This window comes from Delphinapterus leucas, chromosome 19 (assembly GCF_059928025.1).
Source record: "Delphinapterus leucas isolate spDelLeu-1000000601 "Yukka" chromosome 19, BTC_Dleu_Yukka2, whole genome shotgun sequence".
Classification (NCBI taxonomy): domain Eukaryota; kingdom Metazoa; phylum Chordata; class Mammalia; order Artiodactyla; family Monodontidae; genus Delphinapterus; species Delphinapterus leucas.
The window spans coordinates 62,879,288-62,898,393 of record NC_143147.1 but is presented as its reverse complement, the minus strand read 5'-3'; the positions used below and the strand labels follow the sequence as shown (position 1 = coordinate 62,898,393).

The 19,106-nt window shown below is 50.2% G+C and overlaps 3 protein-coding genes across 4 annotated transcripts in view; 2 read left to right on the top strand and 1 right to left on the bottom strand.

Moving 5' to 3' along the window:
- Positions 1-7,668, bottom strand: part of SRP68 (signal recognition particle 68) — a 29,791-nt gene extending 22,123 nt beyond the window's left edge. The window contains exons 1-4 of one of the 2 annotated variants that reach the window (XM_089901662.1): positions 7,471-7,668; positions 5,835-5,901; positions 3,321-3,434; positions 206-401 (exon numbers count right to left, since the gene is read on the bottom strand). In XM_089901662.1, coding sequence (XP_089757788.1) covers positions 206-401; positions 3,321-3,434; positions 5,835-5,901; positions 7,471-7,630 — 537 coding nt within the window. In that variant the 5' untranslated portion in view covers positions 7,631-7,668. The remainder of the gene's footprint in view (positions 1-205; positions 402-3,320; positions 3,435-5,834; positions 5,902-7,470) is intronic. The other variant, XM_022589539.2, reaches the window with a different exon arrangement.
- Positions 7,669-10,998: 3,330 nt separating this feature from the next.
- On the top strand, positions 10,999-14,056 carry GALR2 (galanin receptor 2). Its single transcript, XM_022589888.3, has 2 exons — positions 10,999-11,877; positions 13,148-14,056. Exons 1-2 carry the CDS (start codon positions 11,510-11,512, stop codon positions 13,971-13,973), a joined length of 1,194 nt encoding a protein of 397 aa, XP_022445596.2. The 5' UTR covers positions 10,999-11,509; the 3' UTR covers positions 13,974-14,056.
- Positions 14,057-15,218: 1,162 nt separating this feature from the next.
- Positions 15,219-18,848, top strand: ZACN (zinc activated ion channel). The gene is given in 10 exon segments (XM_089901666.1): positions 15,219-15,327; positions 15,389-15,422; positions 15,424-15,513; positions 15,661-15,704; positions 15,822-15,929; positions 16,192-16,361; positions 17,137-17,261; positions 17,393-17,598; positions 17,703-17,866; positions 18,310-18,848. Coding segments are annotated over 10 exon segments (1,221 nt in total). The 5' UTR covers positions 15,219-15,235; the 3' UTR covers positions 18,498-18,848.
- Positions 18,849-19,106: the final 258 nt, after the last annotated feature.

Sequence of the window (19,106 nt, the reverse complement as noted above, 5' to 3'; positions counted from 1 at the left end):
TCAAAAGAAGCATGGGCTTTCTTAAAAGTTAGAGCTAATTGTTAAAAACCAAGAGCTCAAAAACAAAAACAAGAGCCAACTTCACCTTTTAAAAGCAAGATTAAGTTTTTTCCTCTCCTGACTACAAACATATAACGTAAGAAACTCTGTTCTGTTTACATCTCTAATCTCCACAATAAAGCAAAGCTGATGTTGAGACACTAACCTGAGCCTCCAACTTGGTCTTGGCGTCCACACGATTGCTCTCACACAAGCGTTCCAACTCCTCCGCATGCTTCACAGCTTTGCGTAGGCGAGATAACAAGTGGAACCGTTTTCGGGGTTCAGTGTTGGCTTCCTGTTTGAGCTGCATGGCATAGCTCCAGGCTCTCTCAGCATCCATCAGAACCAGAAGCAAATATCTAAACCAGAGACAGAATGGGCCAACTGAACAGCAAAGGCCAGGAGCACCAGACTCAGATATTCTCTGACATGCAATCTTTGGCCTCTCAACTTTTCCCTATGCTCTGCCTTGCTTTCCTCCTCAGAGCTGCTCTTCAGTATCAACCATGGCTCCCAAATCAGCATCTCTGATAGGTTTCTAACCACCTATCAGACACATCTCATTGAAAAGCCTGCTATTGCCTCAAACTTGGCAAACCCAGACTTACCCCTCCCAAATTTAACAAATAGAGGCAGTCTAGGCACATAATCTGGCCTCATCTTTGAATCATAGCTCCTTCATCCCAACTCAGTTAGAAACCAAGTCCTTGAGAAGCAGTGTATACATACATATATATGTGTGTGTGTGTGTATTTTTTTAAATTGAAGTATAGCTGACTTAAAATATCATATTAGTTTCAGGTGTACCCCACAGAGATCCGATATTTCTATATATTATGAAACGATCACCACAGGAAGTCTAGTCACCATACAAAGGTATTCCTATATTATTGACTATATTCCCTTTGCTGTGCATTATATATCCCTGCGACTCTACTGCATAACTGGAAGTCTGTACTTCTTAATCCCCTTCCCCTAGTTCACCCACCCCTTCCCACTTCTCTCCCCTCTGGCAGCCACCAGCTTGTTCTCTACAAGTCTTTTTGTTTGTTCATTTGTTTTTTAGATTCCACATATAAGTGAGATCACACAGTATTTGTCTTCTTCTAATGTCCATCCATGTTGTCGCAAATGGCAAGATTTCATTCTTTTTTATGGCTGAGTCACATATATGTAACCTGATCTTGCTTTTAAAAGATGAAGTTGGCATCCCTTGTTTTTGTTTCTGAGCTCTGGTTTAAATATACATATAAATATAGATATAGACATAGATTTAGATATAAAACCTTCTTTATCTGTTATCTATCAGTGGACACTTAGGCTGCTTCCACATCTTAGCTATTGTAAACAATGCTACACAATAAACGCTGGCGTGCATATATCTTTTTTAATTCGTGTTTTTGGGAGTGTTTTTCAGATAAATACCCAGAAGTGGAATTGCTGAGTCATATAGTTCTATTTTTAATTTTCGGAGGAACCTCTGTACTGTTTTCCATAGTGACCGCACCAATTTACACTCCCACCAACAGTGCACGAGGGCTCCCTTCTCTCCACATCCTCACCAACACTTGTTATTTCTTGTCTTTTTGATAACAGCTATGCCGACAGGTGCGAGGTGATATCTCATCGTGGTTCTGATTTGCATTTCCCTGACAACTAGTGATGTGGAGCATCTTTTCAGGTGCCTGATGGCCATCTATATAACTTCCTTGGAAAAATTTCTATTCAGATCCTCTGCCCATTTTTTAATCGAATTGTTTTTTTGATTATGAGTTCTTTATATATTTTGGATATTAACCCCTCATCGGACATGTCATTTGGAAGTATCTTCTGCCATTTAATAGGTTGCCTGTTCATTTTGTTGATGGTTTCTTTCGCTGTGCAAAGAAAGGCAGTATACTGAAGTGGTTAAGAGCCTGGATTGGAATCTCAGTGCCACCACTCACTAGCTGTATGACTTTGGGCAAAATACTAACCCTTTCTGTGCTTCACTCTCCCACGCAGTAATACATATAACACACTTAGACCAGAGCCTGGCACTTACTAACTGCTATATAAGTTAGCTACTTTATTATTATTATGGTGAATCTTTCTTTAAACTACTGCCTTGATTCATCTTCCTTTAACTGTAGCTTAGCCTGGTCTCACTGTTATAAGCTCTTCCTAACTTGATCTCATCGGATTTAATCAATCCATCCTGCTTCATCCCATCATGCTCTAGTTTTCTGACCGTGTCTCATACACCAAGCTCCGAGCCTCTTCGCTGCCTGAGCAGTAGCTAACAACTGCCCAGGGCATTACAGTTCGTACACTGCATTCAAAGACACCATGGCATGCTGTTTCCCTGAACACAGAATGTCTTTTCCTCTCACAAACCCTTAAAGGTCCAGCCTCCTCCATGCAGGCTTCCTGGCTTCCCCATCAAGAACCCCCAAACTAACTTCTCCCTTCCAAGACTTCAGAATTCTTATGAGTAAATTACACACAATATAGAAGTTTTGCTGTCTTGTAGTGCTCCCTGTTCTGTACTCAACCAATATCTCTCAACAATATCAGAGTCAATGAGGTTCAATAACTATGCCTCCCCAACTCTTCTACATCCAATACGGTGTCTAACTCAGTTCTGGCCACATACCAGACCAGGGGGCAGCAAACTTTTTTCATAAAGGGCCCAACAGTAAGTATTTTAGGCTTTATAGGCCCTATGGTCTCTGTCACAACTACTCTGCTACTGTAGCACAAAAGCAGCCGTAAGCAGTATCTAAATAAATGGTGTGGCTGTGTTCCAACTTTATTTACAATAAACAGGTGGCAGGAAGACCATTTTGGCTCACAGGTCAAAGTCTGAGGAACTGACCCATAGACTTTTAATACATATTGCTTTCATAGAGTAATCCTGCCATGTTAAGCATGAATGCATTGAGCACTGAAATACAAAACTCTTCTGTAATAATTTACACATGGCCAGATTTCGCTTAAGACATAATGATTTAAGTAAGTACTCAGACATTGAGATTTGCGTTCTAGAAACCTTACCTAATAACCAGTTAGAGTCTAATCGCTGACTTCAACATTTGCCATTCTGCCACAGCTCCTGAACAAGTTAGAGAGTCTCTCTGAGGCTCAGTCTCCTCATTTTATAACACAGTAGTAAAGATGTCTATCCCACAGGATCACGTGAAATAACTAAGAGTCTGACACAACACCTGTCACGCTGTAATTGTTCAATAAATGTATTAGCAAGATGCATTCAGCACTTAGCACTGAGCAGTCAATACCTGTTATCAGTCAGAAGATCTTCAGTTACTTTTTTCCCTGTGAATTTGTGTCTGTTCCCCATCTTGAAGTTGAGCGTTTTCCGAAGACGTCTTTGTCTACGGGAACAGTAGCCTCTGTAGGAAACCACAACCAAAAATCATTCGGCCAAGCTGATAATACTTTCAGTAGTAAATTCTACAATAAGGTAAGGTCAAAAGTTCGGGGTATTCTACTTATGGTTGCTATAGATACCACCATCCTCTTGCAAACATTTACTGAATGGAAACTTGCAAGCAATATGACTGGTATCACAGAAAACATGAAGAGACAAGGACACAGTACCCATTCTCAAAGAACCCATACTCTAGTTGGAGAGAATCATGCAGATAGAATGGCAACCAAAAAAAACAAGGCCAATGTCAAATTGAAGGTATAGGACACAAGTAATCATTCTCTTCTTGTTAACCCACTTTGCTGGAGTGGACTTATGGTGGGTTTCGAAAGAATGAGTAGGATTCTGATGGATGTAAAAGGGAAGAAGGGGCATCCTGAGGGAGACTGTGATGACAATGAAGACGTGGAGAAAGAAACTGCAAGCATATTTGAAGAAAAATGAGGAGGTTAATTAGGATATCAATAAGAAAACTATAAACATCACCTCTATGCCAAGCCTCTCTCTTCTGTACTCATGCAACTTTTTATTCTTACTTCTACTACAATATGAGGGCATTATATTATGTTCTTAATATGTCTATCTCACTAATATAAACTCCTTTAGTGCAAAGATGACTTTATTTTCAAGTTTCCCCCAATGTCATAGCACAGTGCCTAACATATAGATGTGCAATAAATGTATTTTGACTAAATTGTGTAAAAGTACATGTAAAATTTTACCACCCTTAATCAAATAATATAGCATAAAATTTACAATGCAAAATGATATTAAATGGTACTTCAAAATCTCAGTCTTAAAGCTACCAGAGCGGACTTCCCTGGTGGCGCAGTGGTTAAGAATCCGCCTCCCAATTCAGGGCACACGGGTTCGAGCCCTGGTCCGGGAAGATCCCACATGCCGCGGAGCAACGAAGCCTGTGCACCACAACCACTGAGCCTGCACTCTAGAGCCCATGAGCCACAACTACTGAGCCCACATGCTGCAACTACTGAAGCCTGTGTGACTAGAGCCCGTGCTCCGCAACAAGAGAAGCCACCGCAATGAGAAGCCCACGCACCACAATGCAGAGTAGCCCCCACTCGCTGCAACCAGAGAAAGCCCGAGTGCAGCAATGAAGACCCAACACAGCCAAAAATAAATAAATAAATGTATTAAAATAAAAAAGCTACCAGAGCACAGGTTATTAAAAAGAAGAAATAATAGTCTGAACGAATCTATGAACTAGATCTTTTCCCTCGATTCATAATTATGCTTTAATTATCACTTACCCTTTCACATAAAAATCAAATGGGACACTCACACATTATGAGTAGAAATATAAATCGGTAAAAATTTTCTGGCAATATGGATACATTTATCAAGATCCTTAAAAATGTTCATACTCCCTGAACCGACCGTCTATTTCTATACTACTCTATGCTAAAGAAATGATCAGAAATACAAAAAGGTATGAACAGAGATTCACGGGAACAATATTTTTAAACCTACAAAACTGGCTACGATATAAATAACCAACTTGGGGGAATAGGTAAATAAATTATGGTAGGCCTATATACTGAGTTATAATGCAACTAATAAAAATCACGTGTATGGAACATTTTTATAGGCATGGAGAAATACATACAACGTTAGGCAAAAAAGCGGAAAACAAAGTTGTATATACGATATGAGCAAACTTATGAAAAGAATGCATAGAAAGAGACTAGAAGAACAAAAATACTACTTGGTAGGCACATACATACAAATATATTTATGTACTAAAAGACATAAAAACGTACTAAAAGGTACACATCAAAGTCATTTTTATGTTATGAATATTTTACCACCAAAAAATCTAATTAAAAATGTAACATTGAAAACAATTAACAATAACTAGAAAAAGCAAAAACAAAAATCGGAGTCAACCAGTAGCCATTCAACTGGGGAACAAAAGCAGACTGCGGTTCATCCCTGCAATGGAATACTACTGAGCAGTATCTATTAGGTGAGAGAATCTAGACACAAAAGGCTATGTTCTGAAAAAAGCAAAACTGTAACAATGGAAATCAGAACAGCGATTGCCAACAGCTGGAATGTAACCCAGATCCTACAATACAGTCAAGTTTAAAAGAAAAAAGATTACCATAACTTATTTTCAGCAGAAGCCTCCAATGTTATCTGCAATACTGAGACAAAATGGATAAAAAGATTGGCTCCTTTTAAATTTGAAAATTAAGTATCTTCTTGAGAATTCAACACAAGTTAAGAACTAGACTTCCTAGGTATACTTTCTGGTACAGCAGAATAAGTAGGATAGTAAAAGAGCAAACCAAATTTGAAAATTCCAGAGATTTGTACGTATCTTGCACATGATACTAACCTGTACCTCTGAAAATCTCCATGCCGTAAACCATGCTGCTGCTGGGATTCCTTAATAATCTGAAGAACTAGAGCCAAGATTAAGGAAAAGCTTACAGTGCCGAGAATCCAAATAACTCAAAACATTCATCTATATTAGTACTATTGGTCTACATCTGTATCAAATCACAGCACATTAAACATGTCTGAAACACTTAGTACATTAGTGAAATCTCTGGTAAGCATTTTCAATAGCTCTCTTATCATAGGACAGGACCAGGGCTAAGCATGTAGAAAAGTTGACTGCCTGAACTGTTACTACTTTCAAACTAAAAAAGGAGGGCATCATTAGCCATTGAGGATTAATGAGACCCAACAGCTAAAGCTGCTGGATTCTAAATACTGACTACATCTGGGGTGGTTCCCAGTGATTTACACCTGGACCCAATGTTTTACTCATTTTAGCAGATTCAGGTTATAAATGACGTGTACTACTCCTCTATTTGCATAACCTCCTACATCTGCCAAATCTGACTTTCCTTAACAGCTGTGATGCTGCATGTGCCTATGGTGAGCACATGCCAACCAAAGCAGACCACAGTTTGCATTAAAATACTAGTTTTTCTTTTTTTTAAAAAAAAAGCCTTGAGCAAACTCTCCTTTTTAAGAACCTTAAAATATTTTAAGATTATGTCCCAAGCTTCAGGAAGTCCAACGACCTTTGTCTACAATTTTAGTTTTCTTTTAAAGTTTCCTCAATGCTTCTTTACAGATGTATTTTAAAACACTGAACAATAAAAGGGCTATTTCAATAACTAAAAAGGGACAAACATATATAAGGTGTGCAGTAAAATCAAGGCGTTCTAACATCCATTTGAAAGGATACCACCAGTTCAAAAAGTAAAACTCCAATCTCCTGAAAACTTCACTGTATTAAGATGTCAAGCTAAATGCATTATTTCAGAAATTCACCTACATTTTCTCCACTACTTATTCATTTCAAAAAGCCACAAACTAATGTCATCAACACTCAATTGTGGTACACTCTGATGAAAACTAGAAACCGATTCATCTGAATGACTCTCAACAAGATAAAAGGTCTACAGACCTATTAAAAAAGCTATACAAGTAATGTTAACAACCTACAATGATTTATATTCAAAATGGGCAATAAGCTTTCCCTTACAACACGTAACTTTTGCCTCCATTTCCAAAGCATCAAACTGTAATTTTTATTATCCATTCCCCGACAGTTGTCAGAAAGAAGTATTAGGCCAAAAGGTCAAGACTGCAGTTTCCACTCCCCAGTTCAGTGGCCCCAGTTGCCAAGGCAGTAGTTCACCAGAGTGGCCAGTGTCAGCCCCATCACCAGCCCTCCAACTGAGCAACTGCGGGGAAACTGAAGAAAACTGCCCAATATTCCGGTGCCGCTTGAAAGAAGAGGACGTTCCCCAGACTGGAAGACAAAGAAGATGCGAGGAAAGGCCAGTCGAAAACCAGACCCTGAAACTCTTAAGTGCCAAAAAGTAGAAGCGAGAGAAACTGCAACCTTCGGCCTCTCCTGCCCAGGTCGTGCCGCAACCCGCCGCCTCTCCCGCCCCCGGCCCGCCAGATCGACACGTAGTCATTGCGAGTTAGGCCCGATTACTGTAGGATACTCTCCAAACTCAGGCTATCTCCGAATTCTTTGTTTGCCTTCGATCCAGCTGAAGGCCGTTCGTTTTCCTTATTTTCCTCTCCTCCGGCACCGCGTCCACCACCGCTACCGCCGCTGCTGCTACCACCGCCGCCTGCAGGAACCTGTTTCTCAGCAGCCATCTTGCCCCTGCGCCGCAGAGCAGGACGGGATAGAGAAGGCGGGACGACCGGGGAGAGAGAGAGAGAGAGAGAGAGAGAGAGAGAGAGCGGAGCCGGCTCGGACGGGCTGACGGGATACCGGCGGACTCCGCCGCCGACGGCCCTGCCCGCAGGCAGCGGCCACTTGTTGGAGTGCGCCTGCGCGTGGGCTAGGCTTCCAGGTCTCAAACGGTGGTGGGCTAGGCTGAGGGCCCGGAAGTTCGCGGACGCCGTAACTGCTGAGGTCTCCTGGGGGCAATCCTACTTCCCATCCACCAAGGGTGGAGGATCCGGAGATGTCCCCCTCCCACACCTCCTGCATCCCTGCACGGGGGATCCGGCTCACGTCCCGCGCACAGAGAGCGGGTGCAGTTGGCTAAGACCTTTGGATTTCGGAGTGTCTACCTCCCCGGGGGCTCCGGAGATGGGGTTCCCACCCTACGCAACGAAACACCACGCCTGGGAGGAACCGCCTCTGTCTGCGCTTTCCTTTGGAGCCGACCATAGTGCAGGGACTTTCCCTAATGGATGGGGATCGGTGCCTTTCCCTGGACTTCCGGTCGAGCAGTCCGCGGAGTGAGAAGTGCTGAAGCGAGGGATACCATGAATCTTTCCTCTGCAATACGGCACTGCGAGCTCTGTAGTCTGATCTCTGCAGCTCCAATTCTGCCTCTGCCATTACTGGTTGGGAGATGTTGGGCAAATAATCTCCCTCTAAACCTTTTCCCTCATCTGTGAATGGGGATGACCAATTAGGGTGGTTATGAAGACTAAATTAAATGGTGCATTTTTAAAGTAAGTCTGCACTAATCATTAGGGAAATGCAAATCAAAACCACAATGAGTGATCACCTCACACCCATTAAGGTGGCTACTATTAAAAGGATAATAATAACAGAAAATAACATGTATTGGCGAGGATGTGGAGAAGTTGTAACCTTGGTGCACTTTTGGTGCAAATATAAAATGGTACATCCACAGTGGAAGACAAAAGAATTGCCATATGATCCAGCAATTTCACTTCTGGGTATATATCCAAAAGGATTGAAAGCAGGGTCTTGAAGAGTTATTTGTACACCCACGTTTATAGTAGCATTATTCACAATAGCCAAGAGATGGAAGCAACCCAGCGGCCCTCAGGGATAAGCAAAATATGGTCTGTCCATACAGTGGAATATTATTCAGCCTTAAAAGGGAAGGAAATTCTGACACATGCTACAACATGATTGAAGCTTGGAAATATTGTGCTAAGTAAGCCAGTTACGAAAAGATATGGTATGATTCCACTAATATAAGGTATCTAGTGTAGTCAAATTCATAGAAAGTAGAATGATTGGTTGCTGGGGGCTAAAGGCAGGGGAAATGGAGAGTTATTGTTTAATGGGTATAGGCTGTCAGTTTTGCAAGATCAAAAAGTTCTCGAGATTGGTTGCACACCAATGTGAATATACTTAACACTACTGAACTATACACTTAAAATGTTTAAGGTGGCAAACTGTGTTTTGTATATTTTACCAAAAATTAAAAATAATTTTTAAAAAAGTAAGTCTCCCAAATGTCTATCAACAAATGAATTTGATAAACAAAATGTGATTATCATACAATGGAATATTATTTGGCCATAAAAAGGAATGGAGTACTGATACATGCTACGTTGTCGATGAATCTTGAAATCATTAGGCTAAGTGAAAGAAGGTATACACAGAAGGCCACATATCGTATGACTCCATTTATATAAAATGTCCAGAATAGGCAAATCTATAGAGACAAAGAGTGGTTGTGTAGGGCTAGGGGTGGGAGGCAGGAACAAAAACATCCTAAAATCGATTGTGGTGATGGTTGCATAACTCTGTGAATATACTAAGAAACAAATGAACATTTTATGTGCGTAAATTGTATGGTATGTGAATTATATTTCAATAAAGCTTTTTTTAAAAAAGCAAGTCAGGTGATGTTAGTCCTCTAGTCAAAAGTCTGCAATGGCTCCTCTTTTTAGTCAGACTAGAAGACTTCCTTGCAATGGAAAAAAGTCCTACATGCTATGCCTCTCACCTTCTCTCGTGCCAATCTCCTTCTTGTTCATTCAGCTCAAGCCATACCACCCTCCTTGCTTAGGGACACGGGCACACTCCTGCTTTAGGGCCTTTGCACTGGCTGTTCTATCTGGAATGCACTTCCCTTGTCTATCTGATAGGCTAGCTCCTTCAACTCTTTGCTCAAATGTCACCTTCCTAATGAGGTCTGCTTGACCACCCCATTTAAAATTGCACCATCACCACCACTCCAGTACTCCCCATTCCCTCACCGTGATTTACTTTTCCTGCAAGTACTGGTAATTGATTGATAACTTGAGTTATATTTGTCTCTTCCCTGCTAGAAAGGAAGCTCATGAAGGGCCTTGATCTGTGTAGGGCTCACTGGTAAATCCCAAGGACCTAGAACAGTGCCTGGAAAGGAGTAGGTGCTTTATAAACGTGTATTCAATAAATGAATGGCAAGCATCTCAGAAACATGAATGGTTATTATCTTCCTATTCAGTGAATAAGCAGGCAGGGCAGAGCTGTGAATAAGGTTTCCTTACCAAGAGGAGCAGGTAGCTGGGCTCCTGAGGCTGAGATCCTGGAGGGGAAAGCGGAAAAAGAATGTTTTTGACTAGGACTCAAGGAACAGGGCAAGGAAAGGAGAAGCAGAGGTCAAGCTACAGAAGGTAGTGATGTTCAAACCCAGTTTTAAAATTATATAGAAACAGTGATGATTCTGGGTCACGGAAGTTTGATGCCTAGTATGTCAAAATCAGAAACAAATATTTAAGTTGTTTTTTTTGCAACCTAAACACCCTCCTGGCTATCTAGGAAAATGCTCCTGATGCATGGTCCTCTGCTGTTTTGTATTTCCTTTAAGTTTCCCCTTGTTGGATATCTGAATAGGGTAAGGAGAAAAAGAAGAAGAGTTGGATTCTTCCAGAGTCTACCAACTGGCCTCAGGTCTCTCACACACATCTCATTCCATTCTCACCAGAGCCCTCTGAGAAGGCGTTATTAGCCCATATTGTAATATTGGGGAAACCGAGCCACGGCGCCAGGAACAGAGCCTGACACACAGCAGATGCTCAATAAATTTTTACCGGACTGAATTGGAGGGGGAGACGCTCAGTGAGGGAAAGAAGGGAATGAAATCCTTCCACCATCCCCACCGCTGTTCCTGGGAATTAGAAGTGGGAAGAGGCGTGGGGCACATGGCAGGGCCGTCCCACTCTGCAGTTCTGGAAAACGGCAGCACTCCCATCCGCCTCCGCCCTTCATCACTCCCACCCCACGCTTTAGGGGCCACCTGGAACTCTATCGAGGACGCCCCCCAGCCTGCCCCAGGAGGTCTGGCGCGCCCGCCAGGCTGCAGGGAAGTGCCGAGGCGCACGGGGTAGCGGGCGAGCGCTCCCGGCAGGCGGTCCCTCCACCACTCCGGCGTCTGCCCCGGAGGTCGGTTCGCTGCTCAGCCCGGCACAGCCCGGAGTCGGAGGCTGGAGCGCGCCGACGACGCCGGAGGGCCGGGGAACAGACACTGGCGCGGCCCTCCGCCCCAAGGGTGGGCAGCCTGTGCCTTGGCCGGGGCGCGCCGAGACCACTGGACAGCCCTTCCCCCAGCGCGGCCGGCCGCCAGGGGGAACACCCCACCCTTCGGCTGCTCGCTCCTTCCCCTGTCCCCAGCGCACCCGCTTCTCCTGCCCCAGCCTCAGCGAGACTCACTCCGCCCGCAGCTCCGCCGAGTCGCTCTGGGCGCTGCAGCGGCTGAAGCCGCCGGAGCTGAGCGCTCGCCAGGACGCAGACGGCTGCAGAAGTCGGGGCAGCCCCGGTGCGGCGGCACTATGAATGGCTCGGGTGGCCTGGACACCGAGGACACGAACGAGGCGGGCGGCCGGGGTAGCTGGCAGCCTGAGGCGGTCATCGTGCCCATGCTATTTGCGCTCATCTTCCACGTGGGCACCATAGGCAACTCACTGGTGCTGGCCGTGCTGCTTCATGGTGGCCAGGCGGTCAGCACCACTAATCTGTTCATCCGCAACCTGGGCGTGGCCGACTTGTGTTTCATCGTGTGCTGCGTGCCCTTCCAGGCCACCATCCACACCCTGGACGACTGGGTGTTCGGCTCGCTGCTCTGCAAGGCGGTGTACGTCCTCATCTTCCTCACCATGCATGCCAGCAGCTTCACACTGGCTGCCGTCTCCCTGGACAGGTGAGCTGGCAGGCAGGCTGTGGCTGGAGAAGGGGGCTGGACTTGAGCGTCAAGGAGGGATGTGTAGAAAGTAGAAAAGAACACTAGGAAGGCAAGGGAAGCAGGAAGGAGTGAAAGACAAGCAGGCGTGTAAGAGGAAAAGGAAGAGTAAGAATGGGAGACCTCCGTGTCTCTCTGTTAGGTGCATCCTCAGGGGCTTCAGGCTGGAGACCTCAGCTCTCCAGCGCCACTGGCATCTGACAAAGCACAACGTTTCTGGGTGCAAAGCGTTTTTCCCCGGGCTGGGTCTCCTCTGAAGCTCAATGCCCCTGGGAGGCTGGGATGGGAGGGATTACTGTGCCCAATTTACAGACCAAACCGAGTTTGTAAGTGATTTGCTCAGAGTTGCCCATCCAGTAATCCTGTGCGTGAAGCCATTGGCCTGTCTCCTGGCGTCAAACTCGGGCGCCTCCACCTCGCTGGCCTCCAAGCCACAGTTTGTTCTGCACAGCCGACTCTGGTGCGGACTGCAGAATTTGGGTCCTTCGTGAGGGCCCATGCCAAACTCCGAGCAAGCATGCCCGAAGCTCCCTAGCTCGGTCCCACAACCTGACCAACAGGCCCGGGGGGAAGGGCAGGAGAGGAGCGGGCCCAAGGGTCCCCCTGGAAGCTGAAGCTTGAAAGGACACCTGGGGGATTCCTAGGGAGGGAATCCTGGTATCTCCCTGGCCCCCTCCGTCCCCACGTCCTCCCAACCTTCCCTGGACAGGCAGCGAGGTGAGGCCACATTCCCCATATACCTCCCAGTTCCACTGAATGCCAAGTGTGTTGGTTCCAAGAAGAGAGCACTGATGGGACCCATAGAACTTCGGCTTCCCTAAAGAATTCCCTCGCGGTACCTTGCCTGACAGTGTCTCCAGGCTGTCTCCTAGGGCCTCAAGGCGCCTGGGTCCTACCTCTCCGGTCACCGTCACTGGTGAGTAATCACAGCCTGCCGGAGCCCCAAAGTCGGTTTAATCTTCGGGGTGCCCTCCCGGGTGGAATCCGATTGTGGTCGTAGTCTCAGGAAGAGCAGATGAGTGGCCTTTCCTGCTGCCGGGTCCCGCCCCACATGTAGGCGCGGCTGAGGGTGTCCGGGATGCTCTGTGTCGCCCTCCGGGCTTGTGCGGTATTACCGTGCGCTACAGACATTTCTCGACTGTGAGCGTGGGGCTCGAGGTGGAGGGGTCCGGCCCTGCCTCCGCGAATCCGCCGGCACACCAGACGTCTCCCTTTCTGGCCTGACCCGCAGGTATCTGGCCATCCGCTACCCGCTGCACCCCCGCGAGCTGCACACGCCTCGCAACGCCCTGGCGGCCATCGGGCTCATCTGGGGGCTGTCGCTGCTCTTTTCCGGGCCGTACCTGAGTTACTACCGCCAGTCACGGTTAGCCAACCTGACCGTGTGCCACCCGGCGTGGAGCGCGCCTCGCCGCCGCGCCATGGACCTCTGCACCTTTGTCTTCAGCTACCTGCTGCCCGTGCTGGTGCTCGGCCTGACCTACGCGCGCACCCTGCGCTACCTCTGGCGCGCCGTCGACCCGGTGGCCGCCGGCTCGGGCGCCCGGCGCGCCAAGCGCAAGTTGACGCGTATGATCATCATCGTGGCCGCGCTCTTCTGCCTCTGTTGGATGCCTCACCACGCGCTTATCCTCTGCGTGTGGTTCGGCCGCTTCCCCCTTACGCGCGCTACCTACGCGCTGCGTATCCTCTCGCACCTTGTCTCCTACTCCAACTCCTGCGTCAATCGTATCGTCTACGCTCTCGTCTCCAAGAACTTCCGCAAGGGCTTCCGCAAGATCTGCGCGGGCCTGTTGCGCCGCGCCCCGCGCAGAGCCTCCGGCCGCGTGTGCGTCGCGGCCCAGGGCACCCACAACGGCAGCATGCTGGAGCGCGAGTCCACCGACGTAACGCACGTGAGCGAGGCAGCCGGGCCCTCTGCTCCTGCGCTGGCGCCTCTTAGCTGCCAGTACTCGAGCTCGGTTCCCAGCCTGTCCTGGCGGGACCAAAAGGCTCCCAAAGCCATCTTGACAGTTAATGTGACCCGAAGGCACTTAAGGAGTACACTTGGGTGTTGAAAGATTGGAGTCAGAGGTCGGGGGATCGTGGAGGGAGTTTCATCTGTTAATAAAACACGCAATCCATTCCGCGTGCATTGGCGCGCCGTGTCTCCGCATATCTCGCGAGGCTCTACGACTTCACAGGGGAGCTCCGGATAAATGAGGGCAGGGTGCCCTGCTTAGTTACAAGGAAAGAGGGCGGCCCGCACCGAAGGCGGCAGAGTTAAAGTCCGTGTAGAAATCCCTAACTGAGGCTGGGGAGCGCGGGACGACCGAAGGCTCTTTGCACGTGGCCATGCGGAAGCGCCAGGTGTATATAGATCGGGGAACCAGCAGCCGCCGGTGAGCGCGACAAAGGCGGGCTGAGTGTTTAAGCGCGCTCGATAAACCGGTCGATGACAGACTTGGACACTATGTGTGTTCCTAGTAGCGTTCGTGCGCCTGCGGGTGGCGAGTCCTTGCCTGTTCCCAGCTCCCTGGGATCCCTTGGAGTCATGCCAGCCAGAGCAGTGCCTACCCACCTTCAGCCTTTGGGTTTCCTTCCTTCACTGCAGCTATCTGGGATCTGGTCTCCAAGGGCTTGGTTTATCCTCAGGCCAGGAAAGTCACCCGCACACCCGTCAGTCCTGCTCTGGGGCGCACAGCAGCGGTTCTAAGGCACTGCTGGACCGGGGCAGGCTGAGAATCCCGCCCCGAACAAAAATGCCCCCGAGCTTTGGTCAGGAGCTAGCCTCTACCTGTCCCCAGGTTTGCCCCACTCCCGGAGTTCTTGAGCCAAGCTTTTTGCGTGAAATTAGTTCAGTGTTTGAGGAGAGGCAGGATAACCCAAGGGTGTGCCCACTTCAGGTCTTTGAGCACAGAGCACTTTGGTAAAGGTCTGGGTATTTAGCCAGGCGGTGCCCGCGGTGGAAACAGAGGCTGCACCTGGCCAGATTGGAAGGACAGTGTCAGAGAAAAGTGTGTGTGTGTTTGGGCAGGGGTCCCACGCTTCCCTGGTCTGCTTGATGGGTCTTGAGTGTGATGTTTGGTTCCAGGTGGTGGAAATGGAGCAGGACCGGGAAGCATATAGGCAGGTGCTAGGTGGGCGGGGCTGGGTCCTGAGCTTTGTCTTCAGGTGTTTGCTGAACCTGGGGTGGGGGTGTGCCAAGTCCAAGGCTCCAGGGCTGGTGCGCAGAACAGCTGCCTCCAGCCAACTGCCCAGTCGCGCAGAGAAGTGACTGAAGTGGAGGTCGTAGCTTGGCGCTGCTGCTCCGTCCAGCCCCTCCGAGCAGCTGCTGCCAATGGCCCTGCGGCTCCTGATCCATCTCACCTTCCTCAGGCTCAGAACCCCACTGTGGCTCCAGCGTGTCAGCGGTTGGCAGGTAGAAAGCGTAGGGTCTTGAGCTTTGGGATTTGGGCCCCAGGGCACTGGGTGACCTCGATCTCCATCCCTCAGACTGGCCATCCTTCTTCAACCTCAACTCAACCCCAGGAGGTTCAGGAAACCATCCAGATTCCGAACGGAAGCGCGCCCCTGCTTGTGGGCGTGCAGGTGTTTGTGTCAAACGTGTTTAACGTGGTAAGTGTCCTCAGGCTGTGGAGGACTCGGGGGCCCAAGCGCTGAGCTAGGAATGGGACAGGACTCAGCCTAGTGAGTGCTGGGGCCTCCTTCCTTCTTGTCACATAGTACCCACCCCCGAGGTGACCTGCTGCCCCCCTCCCCCAGGACATCCTGCGGTACACAGTGTCCTCCACGATGCTGCTTCACTGGTGAGCACCCACCACCAGTGTGGGGGCAGGGGTTGAGGAAGGGAGACCTCTGTAAGCCCAGCACAGAACCTGCCAAGCCCAGGGGCACGTATATACGGAGAGTGGGAGCCTTAGTAGCATCCTTGTGTCCCTAGTCCTGGCTGGACACTCGCCTGGCCACCGGCAGGGCAGAGTCACGCTGCCCCGGGACTCTCTCTGGACACCAGGACTCACTATCCGGGAAGTGTAAGTGAGGCGGGGGTTCTTGTCTCGGGAACTAGGCAGGCATAGCCCTCGCTATTCCCCATCTAGGGCCGGGAGGTCCTCTTAGTGAATATCCCCCTCCTGGTGGCCCTGCCAGACCGCTGGCACAACTCCCATGCCTTATGGTGCCCCTTCTGGAACCCCGAGAGCAGTGGATGGCAGCTGGGCATATGCTGGGGTCTCCCCCTCCTCCCCCTTCTGAGGAGGAGCTGGGCCTCTGGCTGTGGTACCTTTCCCTCTGCAGGCTCTGGGTGAACTGGCAGGGCCAGAGCCCACAGGCCCGAGTGGACCGGGATGGCCACATCGAGCTCTACCTGGCCCTCACCACGGAGACCAACTGTGACTTTGAGCTTTTCCACTTCCCCAGGGACCAGAGCGACTGCAGCCTCAGCTTCTTTGCTTTTGGCAACACTGGTGCTGACAGGACAGGAGCTGGGAGATGAAGGGAGAGGGGAGCCTCTGGCCTCCAGCGAACACCTGACACAGGGGTCCCGGGCCTGTGTTCACACCAGTCCACCCCCAGGCTTAGGGGAGCTGATCCTTCTGCTTTCACCGGGCACCTCCCACTCAAACAGCAGCCCCACCTCCTAGTCCTCCCCTGCTCTAGGCCGTAGCCCCCCTCCAGTCTTCTCTTCTCCCCCATCAGCTACCCCAGAGCAATGCCCCCAGCAGCCAGGGCCGAACTGCACACTTGTGTCAAGCCCAGAGGCTCAGGCTGCTGCGGGCTCATTCCTGGAAACATCCCGAAGGTGTAGCCACCCAGTGAATATCCCACAAGCTCAGCAGGTGACGTCCAGCTCGGCGGCGAAGTCCCATCCTTCCCTACATCCCTCCCCTCTGGGAAATACCACAGCTGCCGCCCCATGAATCCTAATTATTTCAGGTGTGAGATGATATACTGGTGAATGAGTCTGTGACCATGTCCCCCTCCATGAAGTGGTGCATTTATTTTTACAATGAAAATTCACCTGTGAATCTGATAAGGCCCTTCTTCTAACTGGAGAAAACTTGGGGTCTTGCGAAATCCGGTTTGGAAAGCCCTTGTACAGACCAGTTTCCAAGTCTGCCCCCAGCAACCAACACAGGGCTCCAGCATCCCTGGGCTCCAGCTTGTCCCTGCCCCTACTCGCAAGAGAGATGCGGGGGCAGGGGTATTTCTAGTTCACCGTTCTCACCCCCACCCCTTCAGTGATGGAGCTGGAGTTCCAGGCCCATGTGGTGAATGAGATGGTGAGTGTCAAGAGGGAATACGTAGTTCAGGATTTGAAAACCCAAGTCCCATCCCAGCAGCTGGTGCCCTGCTTCCAGGTGACGGTGAGTTGGGAGGTGGCTGCCGAGGGCTGATGGAGGCATCAAGGATGCACAGCCAGAGGCCGTGACATCACCCTTCTACCGCCCACCCCTGCGCAACCCCCACTGGAAAGTCCCGACCTTCGTCCTTCCAGTTGCGCCTGCAGAACACAGCGCTAAAGGCCATCATAGCGCTCTTGGTACCCGGGGAGGCACTGCTGTTGGCTGACCTGTGCGGGGCGCTGCTGCCCCTCCGGACGGCGCGCGTTGCCTACAAGGTGACCCTGCTGCTGGGCTACCTAGTCTTCCACTCCTCCCTGGTTCAGGCCCTGCCCAGCTTCTCCTCCTGCAACCCGCTGCTCAGTAAGGCCCACACCCTCGCCTGGCCGGGGGCAGGACCACCTTGTGCTGGGCCCACCTCATTCTGCCCGCACCTGCTGTCGCCCCCTCCCTGCCCACCTCCCCGGTTCACTACGTCACTGCCCTGCTGCTGCTGCTCTTCAGCACCACGGAGGCCGTGCTGCTGTCCGTGCTGCTGGCCCACAGCAACCTCAGGGCTGAGAGCAGCCCCGGCCCAGTCCTGAGCGGGGAGCGGCACGACTGTGGGAACCCAGGGCCCAATCCTGAAGGTGGGCAGGGCCTGGGGCCCGTTCCTTGGGGTCTGCTGAGGAAAGAGGCCTAGGGGCAGAGCTGGTGGGCTGGGATTGCGGGTTACCAGGCTGTTTAGAGGTTCCTGCATCCACTCTGCTGGCTCCACTGTCCCTGGGTTCCACCACGGCTGCCCTTGGAAGCAGCAGGTCTGGAGCAGGGAGCAGGGTTAGCCTCCCTAAAGGCCCGGGTGACTTCAGACTCCCTGGGATAACCCTCTGCCTTGCAGAGCCTCTCTTGTGGGACGTTTTTTCAACTCAAGATGACCTAGAATGGGCCAGACCCAAACATTCATTAGTTGTGACTCTAACGAAGGGAGAAATACAGACTGGCACCTCCCGGGATTCACCCTTCTGCTCCTGGAGAGCGTGCATGTCAGGTGAGCCCTGAAGTACACCTCCTTTTCCTGCCTCTCCCCACACAGAAGCCTCCAGAGGAGTAAAGGGGTCCAGGAGGAGCTGCACTGAAGCTGCTGACCACATCTTCCTGGTGTACGTGGCAGGGGTGCTGTGTAGCCAGTTCATCTTCGCTGTGCTCTGGACGTGGGCGACATGCAAGTCGGACCCAGCCCCTGGTGAGGCTGCACCCCACGGCGGGTGGCCCAGGCTGTAAGGGGCAGGGCCTGGGGCTACAGACCTGAGGAGTTGGGCTGTGACAGGGTCTCAGGAAAGAGGGGGGAGGGAGATCGATTCTCTTCCCTAAGCCTGGAGGACCCCAGGCCACCCTGAGCTCTCCCTTCTGTTAGCATGCAAGCAAAGAGTGTGGAATAAACCCATCATCCCAGTGCAAGGGCGCCTCAGGGGTCTGCCTTCACTGAGCTCAGCTGTTCACTCTTGTCAAAGGAGGTGGGGCCCATCTCATGCCCCCGACCCCCACTCTGCCCCAGATCGTCTCACGACTGTTCACTGGTCACCCAGTCCCCACATGCAGCCTAACTGCTCCTCTGCAACCACTGCTGCTTGGCTCCAGGCACGGGGTTGTCAGAACTCCTTCTGTGAAGTCCTGCGGAGCGCTGGCCCCCAGAGGGCAGGGGACAGAGCACTCCCGCTCCAGCCACCGGGGGGATGCCTCGGGGGCAGAACCCCCCCGACTGCAGGACTGCGGGGATGGGGAATGCGGTCTCTGCACTGAATCCGAGAGCGGGTCAACCCTGCTTGCCTTTCTCCAGGCCCTGTGGCTGCAGTGTGGCATGCTCCTCCAAGCCCAACCCTCACGCCGGGG